The sequence below is a fragment of the Rhodnius prolixus genome, unplaced genomic scaffold, assembly GCF_049639745.1.
Source record: "Rhodnius prolixus isolate KJV_2025 unplaced genomic scaffold, Rpr scaffold_12, whole genome shotgun sequence".
NCBI classification, from domain to species: Eukaryota; Metazoa; Arthropoda; class Insecta; order Hemiptera; family Reduviidae; genus Rhodnius; species Rhodnius prolixus.
In genome coordinates, this window is record NW_027411635.1 from 8,712,702 (window position 1) to 8,733,173 (window position 20,472).

The window sequence follows — 20,472 nt, forward strand, 5'->3', positions numbered from 1 at the left end:
AAAAAGTAGATTTAACTGGAAAAAGCTTCCGTACCACTTTTGCTTGGATTTGGTCTGGATGGCCGAAGATCTTTAAGAAGACAAACTCTAAAACATGGAATGATTTAATCAATTTGTGCCTCAAACCACAGCTGAATCCTTTGGATTCAGCCATTTATCCGTACTAAATTAAATTATATATATAGAATTGCTAATAATATTAGGAAAATAAGCGTGTAAAGTCCATTTCTAATCACAATCATCTGTGCACATTGCCAAGCGGATACCATGCGATTATCTCCTCGGATAAATCCAATCCTTGAAGGCAAATGGTAATACCGCCGAGGAATTCGTTCTCCTGTAGAGTATCGTGTGTCCAAACGGTTGCCTGTAGGTAGCGATGTGTTACTATCTCCATTGGCATCCGATATTCCAACTACAACAGAAATTGCTAGGTCTTATCGGGGTGACTCAAATATTGCGAGTGAAAGTTTTAAAGGAGTCTTCTGATAAGTAATCTTCTAGTTTAAGCAAAGATTAAGTAACTGTAAATCCAATTTTTACCATTTCCATAAATGAAGGATGACAATTCTTGCGTACAACTTTTGTCTTTCTTTTGGTAACTTTAGCAGCGTCGGGAAGTAGATAAACTTTGACGTATGTAGAAGGTTCCTGGCCACCAGCAACATAACCCAACTCGCGCACATGGTGCACCATGACCTACGAACAAATACGACGTTTACCTCGTACAAATTAAAAATAACAATACAACACTCATCTAGCACTTACCCAAAGAGTTTCCCGTTGATAGTGCAGCGACAGTTTGATTTGGCCTTTGATAATGTGCGACGTATTATAGGCTAGGCGTTCTCGTTTTCTTTCTACAATAAAAATGTGAAGCAATGATCATTCATGATATATGACAGGTGATATTTGATAATTCTATGTGTGTTAGATATATTACACACTTATAATAAACAAATGAACTCAAAAATTTTGACGGGCCTGCTACGGAATTATTCCACTTTTGAAAAAAAATCCTTCGTGTAATAATTCCACCGGAGAAAAGAATGCATTTATAGATAATCCCATGTGTGATATAACACCAGCTTTTTTCGGATATATTAAAACCATTTTCTGATCTCAGTTTTTATTTCTCTTAGGCTAACGTTTCGATCTACCAAGATCACTTTTAGGAGTGAAAGAAGTAAAACTTAACTTTAATTATTATTATTATTTTTTTTATATTATTATTACCGTATTTGACGGCATACAAGACGCACTGGCATATAAGACGCACCCTTATTTATAAGGCCACACACAAGGAAAAAAAGTTTCAATAGTCCGCGCGACAGCGCGGTACCACAATAACTTAAAATGTGGTTTCTTTTAGTTCTCACGTTTCGTAAAAGCCAAATAAACAATCATTGAATGCAATTACCAAACATATTTTTATTAAGGAAAATTAACAAACGGCAAGCTATTTTGAACATATGTAAATTTCAGTTCTATGGGCGCTAAACTGATCCAAAACCAAAAGAGAGGGTTTTTTTAAGAGTCCACCAGGTCGCCTCGCCTATACGTTCTGTAACCACAGTTTCATTCCAGCTTCGTCCATCCAGCCTTTCGGATGAACAGTCAATTATAAATTAAAGCAACGCAGTTTAGTCATTATTAAACCTGATAAAATAATTATGGCAGATGTAGAAAAAGTTATGTGTGTCTAGACCTTTATCCGGGCTAAAAATAGCATTCAGTATTGAAAGTTAACCTGTGTCCTTCACGTATAAGACGCAGGTAACTTTTTTGAGACATAATTTAGGCAAAAAAGTGCGTCTTATATGCCGTCAAATACGGTATTTATAATTTATTTACAAAGAAACTACAAAGTATTTACAGGAGTACCAATAAAGTAATTCTAGCATCTACACAGTCTTAGTATCACACATGCTAAAATGGAAGTAAAATTTTGATAATAGGAAAAAATTGCATAAAAACCTCTACAATAATTATTATTTCGATTACAACATTTATTATATAGTACATTAAAAAAAAAAAAAATTATCCATCATACATATTAATATATTGTAATTAAAATGTTAAGTGATGTAACATTTACAATCCATGATGAAGATAGGGGAGTACTATGTATACTACGTATTCGTAAAGATGATGGAAGAAGATCGAAACATTAGACGAAGAAAAGTAAAATACCTAACTGTGTCTATTCAGAAGCTTGCATACGTTAGCTTTGGACGGCTTTACTTAAATTTACGAGAGCCCCAAAACACTTTAGGAGTACATTTATATGCACACATCGAAGTGTTCCACAAAAACAAATCAAGTTATAATCAAGCCAAGCCTCAACTTACCTTTAATTTTAGGCTCATGTATTGAAGATTCCACTTGATCTCTTAGAAGCGGATGGAAGAATGTGTAGACTAAATCCGAATGGCAGATTTCGTCTGCCATTTTGAATAACGAGGCTAAAAATTTCTTGATATCCATCATACGTTTAACGGTCACCTGTTTAATATTGGAACGTCCCATATGTAGGCTGGTACTCTGTAAACTGTATGAGGGCCTTCAATTTTTGGAAAACTTCAAATCTGTAGACTACACACCAAACCCAACATTTAGCTTACCTATGGCATTTGGCCAATGGAAACAAGATGCACAGTTTATGATGGAATTCACAAAATTCCTTATAAGTTCGGAATAGATAAGTCGGATCCAACTGGCCAATCCGCTCAACCTTCAATATATACATATAATATTTTTCCGGGTCATATCGTTTTTGATAATTATAAACCTCAACAGATTTTATACGCCCTTCTTGTAGCATCCTATAAGAATAAACCAAATATGTTAAAGATCATCACTATATAAGTCTGTATTATTTTCAGACAGGACCAGGCTTTAAGGAATTCTTTCAATGAGCAATATTACCCTGAAGAATTTGTACAGAACTATAATTATGGCTGATTAAATTTACTATAACTAACACTGTATGGTATTTTAACGAGTCGCTAAAGAACACACTTACGTGTATACTTTCGGAACAAAAGATAACAGTTCGCCATCATTATGATCTCCGGTGAACCGTAACTGTGCTAAATTGTGCAAAAAGAAGTTGATTTGTGTGAACCATGATTTCAAGGAGCTTTGGATCATTCGAGCGAATGTGACCGCTGCTTCAGCGTTCGTTAAATCCGGCAGTAGAGCAGACTGCACATAGCGAACAGAGTCTATCGTTAGGCCACCAGCCCCTGATGACGCCATCTTAGCAAAAAAGAAAAAAAGATACTTTAAATTAGAGACATGTTTCCAGATCTTCTTAGATATATGTGTGTGATTAAGGATATTAAATTATTAATACAGTTCCTATATTTTTCTCCTTTAATAAATTTTTTAATCCCATTACTATATTTCTAATTCATTACCTTAATATATAATACATAGCATTTAAGGGCACTATAACCTTGTCTGGAATTTGCCCAATTTGAGAAGAGAAACTGCAACACATTCTGGAAGCGGCAAATTCAAAAACACAGATTGATCGGAAATGGTTTGTCTTCCAGTTTTACGAGGAATTAAAGAAAATGTAAAGGTATATTACGAATACAAAGAGGAAACACCTGAATTGAATGATCTTTTAAAAAGGACGACAGCATAAATGTTCCACAAAAATTAAGAATAACTATGTTAAATAATAACAGGCATAATAAAAAACATAATAAGCGTATTGAGGGAAGGGATTAGCAATAATGGAATTAATTATGTAGTCAGCGTATTGGATTCGCCTTGGATTGTATTCATTGTAAAGTATATATGTATTTATACTCCGTGCGCAACACTTAATTTGGTACTTGGGGGTAAAGCCCACCTAAAAAAATAGGCATTACTTAATAATAACAATACAGTAACATATTCATGCTACTTTTTAATTTCGGAATTCAATTATTAAGGTAACTAACTATTTGGTTTTTACTGTGCTAGATTTGTTTATTTTACTTTGTATCGGAATTTAAGACATTAAGCTTTTATTTTTACTTGGGAATTCAATTTTTTATAGAATAAGAAAAAAAATTGTCAAAGTTGGATTTTTTTAACAATACGCTTTTCGAACAGTTTTTGACGATCAACTCTAATACTACTGCCCCCATGGATAGTTTTAATATTAGATACTGTAAAATTAATTACTCAATTTAATTTAAAAAAGGGGCAGATGTAATGGTTATCTTCTCCTTAACTTAATAACAGATTTTATTTATTTGTTTTTTTTAATGATTTAAGGCGCGTCAACATCTAAGGTTATTGGCGCCCGGAGCTTTTTTCAGTGCACTGCCGGCCTCCGGACAGTGTTCTCTCGTTACAGGACCAGGCTTTAAGGAATTCTTTCAATGAGCAATATTACCCTCTGTCCATCACCAGACAGTGAGCTATAAGAAGCTCCTAGGAAGAGAAAATTTAAGGGTCAGCAGCTGGATTCGAACCGGGACCTCCGCGTGGGAATCCAATACTCTAACCGCATAGCTAATCCCTTCCCTTTATATTTGTTAATAATATATATGTAAATTATAACTGAAGTACACAACCCATCGAAGTCACTAACGCTCGTTACATACACATATATAGTACTGACTTGTGACACTTCAGAAGCATCTTATACTTAACCACAAAGCACTTCACGCTTCATTCTATAATTACCTCATTCAGTAAGATGTACGCTTTAACTACCTGCTTAATGATTAAAAAATGTTTTCTTACCAATCCGAACAAATTTAGAATTACGTTGCCTTCTTTTCGCACTATGTTAAACGCTTGTGCACAGAGATCGACAAAATAATGGAACCTGGCAGAAGCTTTATCCCCACCATTAATGACGTAAGCCATGTCGGATGTCAGCACGAATGGGGTTCGATCCCTGTACAACATACAAAATAATGACAGCTCAGAACCTCACAGATCTTATTCTTAACAGGCTATGCCCATTGCTGAGACGTTACGTCTTACGAAGACCTACGAATTAAGTTTAGATGGTATGTAACAGATAATACGCTAGGGCTTAAATACTTGAGCCCAACTCTGAATCTCACAAAGGGTGAGACACCTTGGCAATGCCACACTGATTGTGTGGTATACCATAGCCCTGAAGTACGAAATACCTACCTTTTAAAGTTGCCAAACATCTGCGCATCACCCAGAAATTTGCCAAAATCGATATGGAATAAATGTCCAGACGTTTTTAGCATGATATTATCATTGTGACGATCACATATGCCGAGCACATATGTGGCCACACAATAACCAGCACACGAAGCTAAAACAAACAAGATACTTTTATTAGTTAAGGAGATCTTGTTATAACTTATTTCTCTGGACTAAAGTAAATAGTCACATGTTTTTTGTGAGAGCCCTTAAATTAAATACAAGTGTTAGTGAGCAGAACTCACCAGTAAAGTTAGCAACAGCTCGTTCGTATTCCAGCGCTGAAGGATTATATTTGGCCAACCACTCAGCGATTGGTCGATCTTTAAATGACCCAGTTAAACCGAACTCGACTTGAATTTTCCTCAGAGTTTCCGCTTCTGATACTAATTCTATCATTCCTGAAAGAGGTTAAAATTTTGTAAACTCAAAATTCTGTACGATGACAACATGAACAAAAGTTTAGTTTGTTAAGTGTCCTAATTAATGTTCAAAAAAAAATAATAAAATAAATAAATAAAAAAAAATAAAATTAAAAAGTTCACTGCAATAGCTTCTACATCGTGTTTATAAACACACTGCTGGCGTTCGAAAATTAAATGATTAAGACCGGCTGTAAATTATTAACAATAATATTACAATATGTACAGCCGAAATGATATATCATTTCTAATAATTTCCCTATATTATATGGGTTGATTAGAGACGCAGTCAAGGAGGCGCCACTATCTATGTACCATTTTACTCTCGATAGCCCAAAGAAGAGGGCGCATGTTACAGACATACTTTACCTTTTCTATCACCAGTTGGTACACACGCGAATGTGACCATTTTCAAATCCAGACCTTCTTTTAGCCACATCTTATCCATGATTCTAATCATTTGCAAAGTCAACATGTCTTGCTGCAGATCATCACCAACCTACAAAGCAAAATTTAGAATCTGCAGACGATAAATTTAACTGACTTAGAGCCAGATTAGAAAAAAAAATTAGTTTAGAGTATAAGACTGTAATTCCCCTTGACACTAAATAGGCAGTAGCACTTTAAACTGTGCTGGCTGACTATGGCTTCAGAGACTGTACTTCTACCTTGAATATCGCTGGTATTAGAAATCCTTCGTCGCTAGTGAAATTAATTTTTAGTGGAAGCGTATACGATGGAAAATATGATGAAGTGCGCACTTGGATTCCAGAAACAAATAAACTTGGACTCAATGGCAGGCACGTAGGAGTCATAGCTAAAGTTGTATGAAGATTATTCAATCCTTGCATTAGAATATTCAGTCTTGAACCCTCTTTACTTATTTTTACACTTTCCGCAATTTCAGTCAAACCCTGGAACAAAGAATTTAATATAAGTCAGAGCACACTCTCGACAGCAGTGTATAATGGACACATGTGTTGCGTATGAGAATCGTGACCACACTCACAGCCCAAGAAAACATTTCACTTCAGTCCCAGGAATGTTCCTGAAACTGTTGTTATTTAGTTAGTGAGCTCTCATACCTTGACTAATAACTGTTGCGCCATAAACGCTTTCCTGAAAGCATCTCCCGAAATCGCCAGCAATGCTCGTAACATGAGCTGCAATCTTCTGTAATATCTGGCTGCGCAGATTGTATCATTTGTCCCTGATGATTCGCAAGTATTCTGTAACCCATCCAACAAACATTTACTTGAATTGACATTGACTTGAAACATATTGGTGGTATAGTATTTTTTTTTTTTTACATTTACCTGAGGAGTTTCACCAGGTAATTCATGCACTAATAACCAATATAGATGATGTGCGATTCTCGGACACTTTAAGGAGCGCTCCAGGAGCAATGTCGCTAATTTTGATGTTTCGTAATTTTCATACTTTAATGCTTGAACTATTTGTGGTAGATAATCAATCATTTGATCGTTATTGATTTTGTTCAACCATTCTACAGCTTTTTGCCGTACTTTAGTATCTGGAAAGCTTTCAGAAGTAAAATTACAACAAGGCATATATGTTCATAAATAATTTACACCATATATTTTTTACATGTAGATAATAATTAAAATAGTTATTATTCATCAGTAAAGTAAGAACTGCTATAGGTTCGTTGCACTTATATCAATAATCCTTTAATCTATAAACTTTGTGTCCAGATACACATCTTTTAACCTTGACTGGCTAAGTTGCATAGTTCTAGTGTACAGTTTTGTGAGGACTACAGAGAGTGGTTCCCGCAACATTTTCTACTGTACTTTTACCGCGTACCCTAAATTTCTATTCAGGTACGTACATGAGAAATTTCAAGCTATAGTGTCTTATTTCGTATATGACTGTTTAATTTTGGTAACTTTGTTCCCTTGCAGAAGGAGGCCAAAAATATCAGAAGAAAATTAACATCTCTTAGGAGACTTTCCAGTCGTTAAATTGCATACGAATATAACTGCTCGATCGAAATTGATACAAAAATTAGAAAGTCACCATTTTATCATTAACTGTGTGCCAAAATGATGTGATGGAGTGACAGTGCCAAAAAGTCCGATTTAGTATTAGAGAAGAAGGTTCATGAAGGATAGGAAAAATAAAGAAACCTCTTCTGGCTAAACACTAATGTGTCTTCGTTTAAATTTCGCAAAGAAGGGAAGCAAGAGAATGTGGAGCAGAAAAATTTGGTCAGATGAATATAAAACTTGACAGCTTCAAGTCTGGTGATAAAGTTTGGGCGTGGATAAGGGCGGACCAGTGACCAGAGGCTATTTCAAGAAGAAAATTTGAGGAAGAAATATTTTTGTCTGAGGCTGCAAAGAGACGATAAATCTCAGTGGCTAACCGGCTTGCTTCAATGAGATAACGGCCTAAGACTGCGCCAACGGAAAATGTTGAGGTCCGTGAGAAATAAAAAATATAGTTATAGAATTTGAAACATTTGAAGTTATTAGCATAAACTCGTAGTCCCACTCAGTTGATTCTAAAATCAAGAGCAGAACTACTTTCTTTTCATTGTTGGCTATAGCGCACTCTAACATAACATTCTAACTAATTAGAATTGCATCAGAAATGTGATGAAATTCAGCCACAAGTGGTTGTCAATGTGGATCAATTTTTTGAAGTAATGGAGTGGTCTCCGCAGTTTCATTATTTAGATCACTATAGAGCACTTGTAGGGATTTTTTTTTTTAAATCAGTAATTGGTTTCAAGTATGGAGCTTCTAGAAGAAGCGTCAACGTAGCGTTGTAAGAAAATATAATCAGAATACCCTAAATTCTCCCACTCAATTTGTTCACATAGTAGTTTGGCATGTTTAAATTATATTTATAATAGGAAAATTGGCCGCAGTAATGGTTTAATGTTTTTATTTCATTTTTATACGCAAACATTAAAGAAGAAATACTGAATTTATTAACTTAATTTCAGTTGCGAATTTTGAAGAAGTGTGACGAATCTGTTAGACACAATATGTACACCATCAAATCTTCGCATGATCTTTACAGAGAAGATAAATCAGGGACGATTTAAATTCACTTACCACGGCAATAGTAGCTGTAAAGAGTTCACTGGATCCATGGGTGCCCAACTGCATAGCATGGCATGCAGATCTGGCAAGCATGTGTAGTCCCAAGAATGTGCAGCCAATAGCACTTTTGGCAATGCTTTGGCATGTTTGACGAGGTAATGACGTTTCTCCCACAGTACTTCACGATCTTCAACTAATGGGCTATTCAGGAATAAATATAAAATATAAATTATTAACTGCTATAGGCAGGAAAAAATAACGGGTTGTTATCAGCAGGACAAAAACCGAGCAGTTACATGTCAGACAGAAAAACTTTTTTGACATTTACTGTTTATTTACAAATTAAAAATGGAAGGGTTGTTTTACAGACATAAGGTAAATAAATATATTTTGTTAGGCAAGGAGTTGTTAACAGTGTCAGAAGTACAGTCTTGTAATTGAAAAAGAAGGTAGATTTATTCCGTCATGTATGTATATTCCACCACAGCCAAAAAAAGCTCTGAAGAAACCTTAAGAATCAAGGATCGCCTATCGATTTGCTTAGTTTATCTTTTATCCTCCTAAAACGATTATCGTCTAACTAACTTGAAAGTAAAACGATGGTTTTACTAACTTTGAGAAGGTGTCCTGGTCTATAATGTCCAAAAGCTGTTGTTGGGTGTTCGGATCTAGCGATTCAAAATCCTCACACTTATATTTCTCCGGTTTAAGGTCGATATGAGGAAATTTAATGTCGCCGCCGTAATCAGGTAATTCGATGCCTGGAATCACAAAATTACATAACTAACAATAGGGATTCAGGAATGAAAAAAAAATAGGTAGCCTGAAAAGAAAGTCTGGAACTTACCAACAATCGGTGCAATATCACTGTGTGGATGGTTTCCTGGATACGGTGCAGGTCCCAACTTCTTAGCATGCTCACCAGGCCAGATGGTCAGTAAGAAGTTGCCTTGTGTCAGATAACTGTAAATTAATATTTTATATTAATTATATTAATTTAATTTATATTACTTTTATATTAATTTAAAAGGAATTAGAAATTTGGTACATTAGAGGCATTTTGTGACATTATGGTATATTATAAGACATTAGAGTTATGTTTTGAAGTATGATTGGAGGTAAATTTGAAAATCCCCCACGTTTACCCATCATAATCGAAAAGTTGTAAAGCTGTCCAACCAAGCTCAACTTGTTGCTGTGCTTCTTGGGTCTGCTCATCGTAATATGTATTCCCACAGATCACTAGAACTATTCTGGACTCTCTTGGCAATGAACTTATCGATATGTTTTCGAAGCTTAACCTAGCAAACAAAAATTTAATTTTTTTAAATTAAAAATTATTGTGCATATTGCACTAAAGTGGCAAGCCTCACGATAAGACTTAACGGGTGTACTTAAATTAGAAAATTAAATCTAACTTACCAACAATCAAAGACTACACGTTGATAAAATTTACTTGATGGGACAACATTTGGGGTACAAATCCTCTGTCCAATAGGTCTTGTACCATGGTAGATCTGTACCTCAATTCTGTATTCATTGTAATTCCAATTTTGAGATAGCCTATGTAAACAGCCTATATATAATAGGCAAGTATCATAGATCTCTGAAGAAAATTTGATGCCTAAAAAAAAAAAAAAAAAAAAAAAAAAAAAAAAAAAAAAAAAAAAAAAAAAAAAAAAAAAAATAGGTAAGAGCATTTACACGACTTTCTTGCACATGGATCTCACTTTTAACTCTCACACTACATTAAATTTTCAATAAAATTACAAGATGATAAAATGCACTATTTACTGAAACGGCTGAGGTCTCATGGCGTCCAATATCATACCTGACAGTTGACGCGATTATTAGGGACTTCAACGCAAACAATGGTGAACGCTTCAATCGCTTACAATAATTCAAGACAAAAGGAAGTAGAAAGTATCTCCTCCACAGAACCCTTCTAAAAAAATAGCCCGGAACCAGTTTCAAAGAAAAAAAAAATTAAGCCAGCCATATCTGTAGTTAGTACATTAAATTTAAAGAAATCAGTTAGTGCGGTGTTCCAGAAAATAGTAAGAACCGAAATTCGCATTCACCACAATGTCAAAAGCCATGTTTTTCAATTATGGAGATTAAAAATCTCATTTAATCCTCACAAATATGATATAAGTGATACATACATTACACTTAACTGAAAAACAAGAACATTCAGTAGACCGGAATTTCCGGATGACCGATTTCAGCCCAAATCTTATTTTCGCTTCCTCTAGCGTACATAGGCAAAATACAGAATTGGTTTCTGCGATTTATCGTTTTTAAGTTACTTATCTCTATACTCAGACTAATTTGAAAGAAAATTTTCTTACTCAGAGAATCTCAAAATGTGTATTACTTGAGAAAATTTAATTGCAATACGTTATTTTATGAATACTAAGAGAAATTTAAGAACCATAAATTCGGTTTATCAAAAGCAATACTTGTACTCAGTCACAGAAGTTTAATCACTAAGCTACCATGGCAATAAGATCAGCTTTATGCGAGAAGAATGAGTTGTAGATCTAGTGAGATATAGGCAAGGAATAGAAAGCACCGATAATGCTGTACCTAAATTCTGAGGAATCCTCACAAATGAGAATCTACGAAAAACAGCTCAGCCCTTGTAAGCCTTATTTATTTAAAGATTACTGAAATCTTGCTAATAGGCATAACCGCCTGGTCCTTTTAAGTATTTTATAATGATAACAGGAACCTCGCAAGTGGGCCTTTAGTTACGCATTGGTAAAATGCCGGATGGGATCTAAGTTAAACAGTCTAGGCTAAAAAAAGAGGGTTTACCTGACTTAGTCACACTTTTAGGTATGTGAAAGTCGACGCGATATATTTGAGTATAGACTTGTATTAGGCTAAGCACAGCTAGTCTAATTTTATCACAGTGGGAGTTTAAATTCTTCGCTAAGTTATCGCTAGACAATATCACTAGGGAGTATTCGCCATCTTCTTCGATAATTGATGGCTTGGTCCAAGAATTCAACTGTAAACAAAGAAACATTTGTCTCACTTATCAGTCAATATCAGAGGTCTTATGGCGTCCAATATCATACCTGACTGTTGACGCGATTTTTCGGGAATTCATCGCAAACACTAGTGAACGCTTCAATCGCTTGCGATAATTCAAGAGTCTCCACATTGCCCAGCAATGAGCAGATTGCCTTGACCGCTTGCATGACACTTTTGGACTGCAGACTGGGACATGTGTCCATACAGGTGTTGTCAGCATGATTCAGATCTTTGCAGATGGCTATTACGCGATCCATTTCCTTCTCTAGAGTTTCTGCAAAGAAATATGATACGTATAGGAATAATAATAAAATTAATACGGGAAAGGAATTAGCTGAGTGGTTAGGGAACACTAGATTCTAACGCGGAGATCACAGTTTGAATCCAGCTGCTGGCCCTTAGATTTTTTTTCTTCCAAGAAGCTTCTTCCAGCTCACTGTCTGGTGATGGTTGTTTGTAACGAGAGAATTCAATCCGGATTAATAAAAATAAATAATAATAATAATAATAGATAACAGGGAAGGGATTAGCTATGAGGTTAGCATACTGGACTCCCACGCGGAGGTCCCGGGTTCGAATCCAGCAGCTGACCCTTAGATTTTCTCTTCCTAGGAGCTTCTTACAGCTCACTGTCCGGTGATGGACAGTGTTGTCTGTAACGAGAGAACACTGTCCGGAGGCCGGCAGTGCACTGGAAAAAGCTCCGGGCGCTAATGACCTCAGCTGTTGATGCGCCAAAAAAAAAAAAAAAAATAGATAACAATAAAAATAAATGATAATAATAAAAATAAATAATTAATAATAATAACAAATAATTAATAATAATAATAAACAGTCAGTCGGAATCAAGTGAATAATTTGTGGGTTTTTAATGCACCAGTTCCTTAGTTTTACTTAAGAGAAATGTCATATCCATCTTTGTTAAATTGTCTTTAATTTTTTGTATTTGCTTCTTAATAACTTGTTCTGGTGAATTATTACTTCTCGTACGTTTAGTGAAATTGTTTAAAGAAATTAAATTCTTTGTATTTCCTTTGCAATTTAAAGGATTATTTATATATGATGAGAACAGAGAGAGTTTAATTTCAAAATATTACTGTTACGGATTTTAGTGAAGTCTTAAGTTATGATAGGCAGCGGAACTTGTAGTGGGCAAGGTGCAAGCGACAAGGATAGAGATATAACTTCATTATCTGCACAGCATCCATCTCTAAAATAAGCTGTACCTATCACCCATTTATTTATTTATTTATTGTTTTGGTGGTCTTGTTTGCACATTAACCAATTACTTTATATGAGGGCTGGAAAAAACCAACATATTGGTACCGCACAATTACAGTACCTATCACCTACAAATAATTTTATAATTATTTACACAATAATTAATTATTTATTTGCTAATTTAGTTGGTGTTTCGAAATTTCATGAATAATGAACATGTCGTTTTGAATAATAATAATAATAATTTAGAGATTACCACGCGAGCGCTTGTTCAGCTCCACAATCGATCCATGCATTTGGTATAAAACAGCTTACCTAAAAGTATCAACAAAGAGTCAAAAGAGATGGGCTGCACAGGATCCTTTGGCAGTAAATCATCCAGCAAGATCTGTTGATCTCGTTTATCATCTTCAGCCTGAAATCGAGCCGCATTTAAAATTTGCATCATTGCCGCTGAACATAAACAGTTAAATATTTTTGAAACCAATTGTTTTGAGACAAACCGTTCTGATTAACATTCTATTGAGTGAATCTTTCCTTAGTAGTTTTAGCTCAATGTCCTTTTCGAGCTTAATACATTCATGCACATATTCATAATCCGCTAGCGAGTCTTCAGGATTCAAATACTCAGCCAAACCATGCACCTTGAGGATATACTCCTCAATGGATTCATAGCCAGCCTCGCAGGCTATATGCAGAAGGATATGCTCTACGGAAGAGCTTACTAAAAAAACAAAAAAAACTGAAATTAGTGACTCAGCGCATAGTTAGAAAATAGTTAAATAATTTTCTACAACTTAAATACATCTGTGAGCGTACTATTCTTTATTTTTCTAAACCGAAAATTATATTTTGGCTGTAGGCTGTAGAGTAGACCAATTCAGGGACAAGCTCTTAAATTCAAATCTTCTATTAATTCCACAACAAATTTCTTATGACGTTGCGACCTTGCAATGCCTTCTTGAAGAAGTACTCTTTTTCAATTAAACCCGCTTTAGTCGAGTAGAGAAGCTTCCTTGTTATCCACGATCGTCAAAATAACCAGCAAAAATAAATGAGGCCAAAAACAGTTCCCACATCAAGACGCACAGTACATAATTTTTTTTCACAAATTCTGGTTCGCAAGGATCCGCTAGTATTACTGGAGTCAGAAGTGTTGTAACTTAGGTCAGGGAACGCCTAGTCCTAGCAAAATTTTCACGCTTTTATCCCCCTTTGTAAATGTTTTGAACCAAACATGAGCAGCCTGTGTAGAAAGAGGGAACTCACATCACGACTTCATTAATTTCTCAAGCGATGTTAATGACGTTTTAAATTTATAATAATGTCGTGAAATAGCCTGGATTATTATTTTTTTATAAATCGCACAGAACTTTCTATAACCTGATTCAAGTATTAACTGTATGTAAAGAGATAGCAATGAGGAATGGTTGGATCAAATAATAATAAATAGTTCAAAGTAGTCCTTCGAAGTAGGCTTAAGTACCAAAGAAAACACTCTGAATTCTAAAATGAGGTAGCTTTCAAGTTGGCCATTTATAAATTTAAATTAAACTGCTAACCTGAGCTGGTAAATATTAACGGATTCTCCATATTTGGACAATGTATAACTAATTTCACACTGGTGCCAAAATTGTAACTATTAGCTATAGTCGGGCTGATCATAATTCCTCTATTATTTTCACTATCGCTGTGCACAAAATCACCTGTAAACAAAATTAAATATATATTAATTTAAGGCGGCTTCAACATGGAGGTCATTAGCACCCAGAACTTTTTTCAGTGCCCTGCCAGCCTCCGGGCAATGTTCTTTCGTGGCAGACAACACTGTTCATCACCAGTCAGTGAGCTGTAAAAATCTTCTAGGAAGGGAAAATGTAAGGGCCAGTAGCTGGATTCGAAATCGGGATCACCACTAACCACATAGCTAATCCTTCCTCAAAATTATTATTATTTTATTATTATTATAAAATTTACAATTTATGTTCTATAGTATTTATAGATAGCACTACAAATTAAGTAGTGATAAAGTTGTGAGTAAATAAAACGCCCCTATTTTATAATAGCTTAACTCTATAGCAAAATCTTATGACTAAAATTGCAACTCACACAATCTTTTATATTATTTCAGTATTACAATGTACCCTTTTTTCCATTAAAACCTGGGACAAATCCGCATATTTCTGATATTGCTGGATTGAACTTCTAATCTAAACTTTGTTAAACACATTTCTTTTGTGTGAATATGTATCTACTTTATTTCATAATTGAAAATTAGATACGGGAAAATGGGAAAGCCGACTGAAGCGCAACTTCTGGATAATTCCGGAAAAATTAATATTTTAGCCCTATGTTTTATATATAATAAATTTATGGTACTTGAAACTAGGTGGGAGGCCATCAAAAGTAGGTATAAATTTGATCAAAGAACGGTAGCTCTACAGCAAACCTATGAAAATAATCATTACACGACTGAAAATGATTTTGTACCTTAAACGTGGAACACTAAACCTTTTTAATTAAATTACATAGACGTAATAATGATATTTCTTGTACTATGGGCGTCGCCAGCTTCCCTGTTTAGGGAGTAGGGGCAACTAAAAATTGTATAAAGCTTTAATTGCATAAAATTGTATGAAGGGAATCAAGCAGTCAGAACAAAGAAGGAACATAATGTATTGATTAGGACATAATTGATAATATGGTGTCTGCCGAAAGAGCATATAATATACATTCACACGCACACACACACATATATATATATATATATATAATAATTATTTTTTTGGTACGCAAATGTACCAGAAAGTAGACATCTTTTTCCTTGTAACTCATAGAAGCAGATTTTACAAAATGATGTATCATTCTTTAGACCGTTATAAATTGTGTGGACACTAAGAATTATATCGCCGGGAATCTATACTTTTTTTTTAAATAATTACGCTTTTAGTCATTTGCAATCGATTCTTCAATATGTAATCGAAACCGTTTAAACGCATAGTTTTAGTAAGAATTTTATTTTTACTTCCCTTGCGATTTTTAATCGCACAGATTCAGCTAGCATAATTTTAAAGAAATTTGTAGTGTTTCTAAATATGATCAATCCTTAGATGGAACATTGTTGTCCATGTTGTGGGGAGTGAAGATGTTGCTACTTAGCTCATACCTGGGTTAGCATTAACATTAAGGCAAAATAGAGTAGAACTAAATTTTTAGTTAATTAAACTTAAACTAGAATTTATGCTAGGCTTTTAAAGACATACCTCTTAACTTAGCTATTAGTTGATGAAATGCACTTAAATCTGAATCAATAAATTCGAAACGTTGACTTCTCATGACTGTTTCGTATAGTTTACGTGGTTGGTTGACTTTGATCTAGAATTTTTTTTTTTATGATCAAAAATCCCAAAATAGAGAGTAAGAGTTGTTAGTAGAAACAAAAAATTTTGCTTACCTTATTCTGTAGATTGTGTGTGGATTTGGTATCTTTAGATATGGCGATTGGAGTGGAAGTTGGGGTCAGATTAGTTTTCTGCACTGTAGCATAAATTGGGTCAGAATTTTGAGAATGTATCGATGGAGTTGAATATAGAAAGTCGAATGGATCGAACGGATCATAAATACTGTCTTCGGCGTCATCTTCTTCAGCTACTGTAAAATTACATTAATAATAAACTTGAATTATTATACATTCGTCTGATGTTTCTATTAAGTCTAATAATCTATTAAAATTTCGCGGGACCGGGAATCCAAAATTAAGGATCAGCTAAAACATATTGTTCTAAAGAAACATATGTAGCTGAAAGAACATTCACATTGAGGCTTCACTTGAGAGCTCCATAGAAGACCATGAATTACCTAGTGAGCGAAGTTAACTGGGAATCTTGCACAAGCTAGTTTATGGGTCTATCGTAAATATATCAAAAATATTTTCAACAAATCCCTCAATTTTTACCCAAGCTTTTTAACGCAGTCTTCGGTTATGTAGAAATGTTGCCTTCTAATCAGTAACAATCCAAATGCTTCAAAGTCTTGGATGTCAATTAGAAAGGTATCTAATAACATAAGACTCCAAATGACTGCAGAAGATTTCATTTGATGTCGCTGAAATTACAGGCGTACTAAGAAGGCGATTTTCATCAGTCCGAGGACAATGCAACCAAGAATTATGCGTATTGGCACCTTCTTGCAGAAAGACAATTTTTAGAGGTATGTTAGATATTCGTGCATCCAGCCGGATCTTTTGGAACCGATACCTTCTATGTTGCAGACATTTTCCTGAATTGATAAAAATCGTAAAGGTATAACTGGCTTACATTCAGGACAAGAGATATTTGAATGCTTATCCATTGCTTTAATTTCCGATACTTTCAAGTATCCTTTACTAAAAACGGTTTCTTTTCTTTGTGACCCGCGAATCTGTGCGATAAGTATTGCGATGTTGGAGTTGGTGGACCTTAGGGGACTCAGATTTTTCTATCCCTTCAGCTGTCAACTCCTCAGATCTCTAATCATCTAGAAGGAATTCATGATTGATAAGTAGGAAATTCTGTTTAGTAGGAATTCTGTTTAGCTTCTCGATGGCTATCCTGTATGTATCCAGTGTTAAAAATTTTCTGCTTGACAAATGATCCTATCTTTTTGTAAACAATGGAAAAATAGATGCTTCAACTCTGAAGCTGAAGGTTTTTTCGGAATAATACGATGCGTCTTATGGTAATAATAATATTATAATAAGCCCTAAAGACCCCATTCCATACAACCAAAATTAAAAAATAATTACAGTATTAAACAATCTTACAAGACTGTTGTTCAGTTTGACTGACGTTGTTTGTTAGCAATGGATCGAATGCTTCTAACAAGCTGACGCGTACGCTACGATTGCGCTCTCGGCCTTGACCGTTGTCTGCCTCCAGAACGCCTAGATCTATTAAATTACTATTCGATTTCTTTTCAAAAATTTTCAGCACATCTAGATTGGATTCACCGTCTGAAAAGTAAAAAAATGATCATTTCTTGAGAAGGACTACGATATCTACTAAAATTGCAAAAGCTTACCAGTTTGTGAAGTAGTGGTATGAGTTACAGCGGTCATGCTTCTAACTGAATCATTATGTTGTGGCTTCTTGGTGAAATTACATGTCTTGTAGGATGTATTATTGTAGATCTGTACTGGCTTGTACAAGTTTTGATTAAGGCACTGTGTATTGTAATTTATCTCTAAACTTTCACTACAATCAAATGCATACAATAATCTGGTGAAGTAATTCTAAAACATAATATGGAAAAAAGATCTCATTTGACTCACTTTATCTCAAACTGTGTAATCTCCGACCTAGACTGTTGTTTACTGCCTGACGGACTATTGAATGATATTAGATCATCAGTGTTTTGTGAGTCAGTCGAGGTGTTCACGCTGTTCCTCCGCAATGCGGGTGGTGGCGGACGTAATATTGGCACCGAAGCTGAAATAAAATACATACAATGATCTGGGAAATTACAATGAAGAGAGATTTGTAGTACCTCAATTTCTCTATATTCTCAGAAAGGATCTGGCATTTCGAACCCTGAACAGCAGGTACTTGTTGAAAGCGTACACAAACTTTTTTAAAATATCACAAAGGAGAATGGAAAACGCAACTACCATATCAACTTTATCAATTTTGTGCTGCTAATATTACGTACCTGGCACCAGGAATTACAAGAACCTAAGTTCGAGAATTTCAGAGACAAAAAGTTCGTTAGAAACTGTTATTTATTAAAATATAGTTAATAAAGTAATAGGTATATTAATTAGTGAAGAAAAAAGAATCTCTGGTGGAAAATAGAAAAATTTAGATGGCTCAGCATTTCAAGTAAGTGTCGATTTGGGGTTAATCGATTACCGGGGTGGCAACCGAAAGAATACCTTCGAAGTGTTTTACGTGCAATCATGATTCTTGAAATATTTTGCACGATATCAGAACTTCGATGTACGACCAGCTGCAAAGAAAGTGAAAAACCAGAGATTTTTTGGCATAGCAATTTTTTTGACCCCTTCATTGCCAAAGAAAGATATGGTAAAGTAATTTATAGACTTATTACAGAAAATATAAATAATAAATCGGACATAATTTCCAAAATAATTCGAAAATATAAAGCGTGTTTAACTAACAACTTCTGAAATGTTACATTTTAATGTTTCCCGACTTATAATTTTATCTGAAGATGTTTCAAGAATGAAACAGGTGTGGTGGTAACCTAAATGTCCAATAGCATGAGCTTTTACAACTGACAGAAAGGTGGTGATGGAAAAGGAATGCTAGCAATAGTAGACAGAAGTAAAAAAATAAAGCAAAAATGGCATAACTGAAAATTTTCTACTTTTTAGGGGAAGTTGCGTTTTCGTTTTTTGTTTTTTTTTTTACTTTCTTTAGAATGCCAAAACGTCTTAATTGTGGTATGAATGCAAGTGCTAGTTGTTGAGTTTTTAAAATGACTTGACAGGGGAAAAAAATATTTGTATCAATCCAAATCACAGTATGTACTTAAGTCTCAGTGTGCTTTTAAAATAGGTTAAAAAATAATAATTTTCTTTCTATAAAACTAGCTCCAAATGTGAGTTCATAAAAATTGACCAAAAGGGGTAGAAGGTCCACAACTTCTTTAAATATCAAGAGATCACACATCGATGTGCTTCCTATGTCGACTGCAAAACATAAAGGCCTTCAACAAATGTGCTAGTCGGGTGTAACATCAAAAACTCACCACAATTACTTCTCGATACTGAACTATTTATAGATTGAAATCTCAGTCGAAGAGCTAAGGAATAAGTTTCATCATTTCTTCAATAAATTAATTGTGGACCAGGACACCTAATTGGTAGTTGGACGTAAAGCCCGCCTGAAAAAATAGGCAATTACTTTACTATAAATTAACTATGAACCTTTTATTCATAGACTCTCAGAAGTACGATAATAGTTCAGTTCACGATTCATAAAAAGAAATAGACTATCGGCAGTATTATGGTAAATAAAAACTAAAAAAACTAATGTTTTATTTCTGACGTTTTGTCATTCTAGGGGATTACAAGTTTGGTGTAAAATGTAAAAAAAGATAAATTTTATTTAATTTTTGAGAAAAGTTAAACAGCCAACGAATATCAAGCCTCATGATAATCTCATTCGAACGTAAGATTGTAGAATTAGTAGAAGCATTCGTTTTTTTGTACTATCCATCTGTAGGTGTTTGTGGCATATTTTTCTAAATCAAAAGTTCAATCACTGAGTTTAGGAAGTTGGTTATGGTAAGAAATTGTTTTATTGCATTGACTGTATTAACAGTGCAACTGTTTATCCTTCAGAAATAGGATGTAGGGAACATACTATAGTAATAATTCATAAATTGATTTACCACTCGACGAAACTTAGATTCTTTTTCTGCAAAAAAGAATTAAGAAAAGAACTGCAAGCCCTAAAGATAGCAAAATCTGCTAAGTATCAGTCAAGTCGCTCCCTGATTTCCGTTGAGTGCAGGTTTTGCTC

General features: G+C 34.5%; 1 protein-coding gene across 2 annotated transcripts in view; it reads right to left on the minus strand.

The window, feature by feature from the left end:
* The window catches only part of Pi3K68D (phosphatidylinositol-4-phosphate 3-kinase catalytic subunit Pi3K68D), a 25,614-nt gene continuing 5,142 nt past the window's right edge, over positions 1-20,472 (minus strand). For both annotated transcript variants that reach the window (XM_074142997.1, XM_074142996.1), the window contains exons 4-31: positions 18,258-18,414; positions 18,008-18,180; positions 17,751-17,939; positions 16,404-16,600; positions 16,213-16,324; positions 14,512-14,655; positions 13,453-13,673; positions 13,265-13,364; positions 11,773-12,002; positions 11,507-11,702; positions 10,109-10,310; positions 9,832-9,987; positions 9,534-9,649; positions 9,300-9,447; positions 8,699-8,887; positions 6,929-7,154; positions 6,698-6,841; positions 6,281-6,526; positions 5,982-6,111; positions 5,436-5,591; positions 5,152-5,302; positions 4,750-4,906; positions 3,026-3,261; positions 2,625-2,825; positions 2,352-2,551; positions 769-860; positions 544-699; positions 1-415 (exon numbers count right to left, since the gene is read on the minus strand). In XM_074142997.1, the coding sequence (XP_073999098.1) occupies positions 239-415; positions 544-699; positions 769-860; positions 2,352-2,551; positions 2,625-2,825; positions 3,026-3,261; positions 4,750-4,906; positions 5,152-5,302; positions 5,436-5,591; positions 5,982-6,111; positions 6,281-6,526; positions 6,698-6,841; positions 6,929-7,154; positions 8,699-8,887; positions 9,300-9,447; positions 9,534-9,649; positions 9,832-9,987; positions 10,109-10,310; positions 11,507-11,702; positions 11,773-12,002; positions 13,265-13,364; positions 13,453-13,673; positions 14,512-14,655; positions 16,213-16,324; positions 16,404-16,600; positions 17,751-17,939; positions 18,008-18,180; positions 18,258-18,414 (4,802 nt within the window). In that variant the 3' untranslated portion in view covers positions 1-238. The remainder of the gene's footprint in view (positions 416-543; positions 700-768; positions 861-2,351; positions 2,552-2,624; positions 2,826-3,025; positions 3,262-4,749; positions 4,907-5,151; positions 5,303-5,435; positions 5,592-5,981; positions 6,112-6,280; positions 6,527-6,697; positions 6,842-6,928; positions 7,155-8,698; positions 8,888-9,299; positions 9,448-9,533; positions 9,650-9,831; positions 9,988-10,108; positions 10,311-11,506; positions 11,703-11,772; positions 12,003-13,264; positions 13,365-13,452; positions 13,674-14,511; positions 14,656-16,212; positions 16,325-16,403; positions 16,601-17,750; positions 17,940-18,007; positions 18,181-18,257; positions 18,415-20,472) is intronic.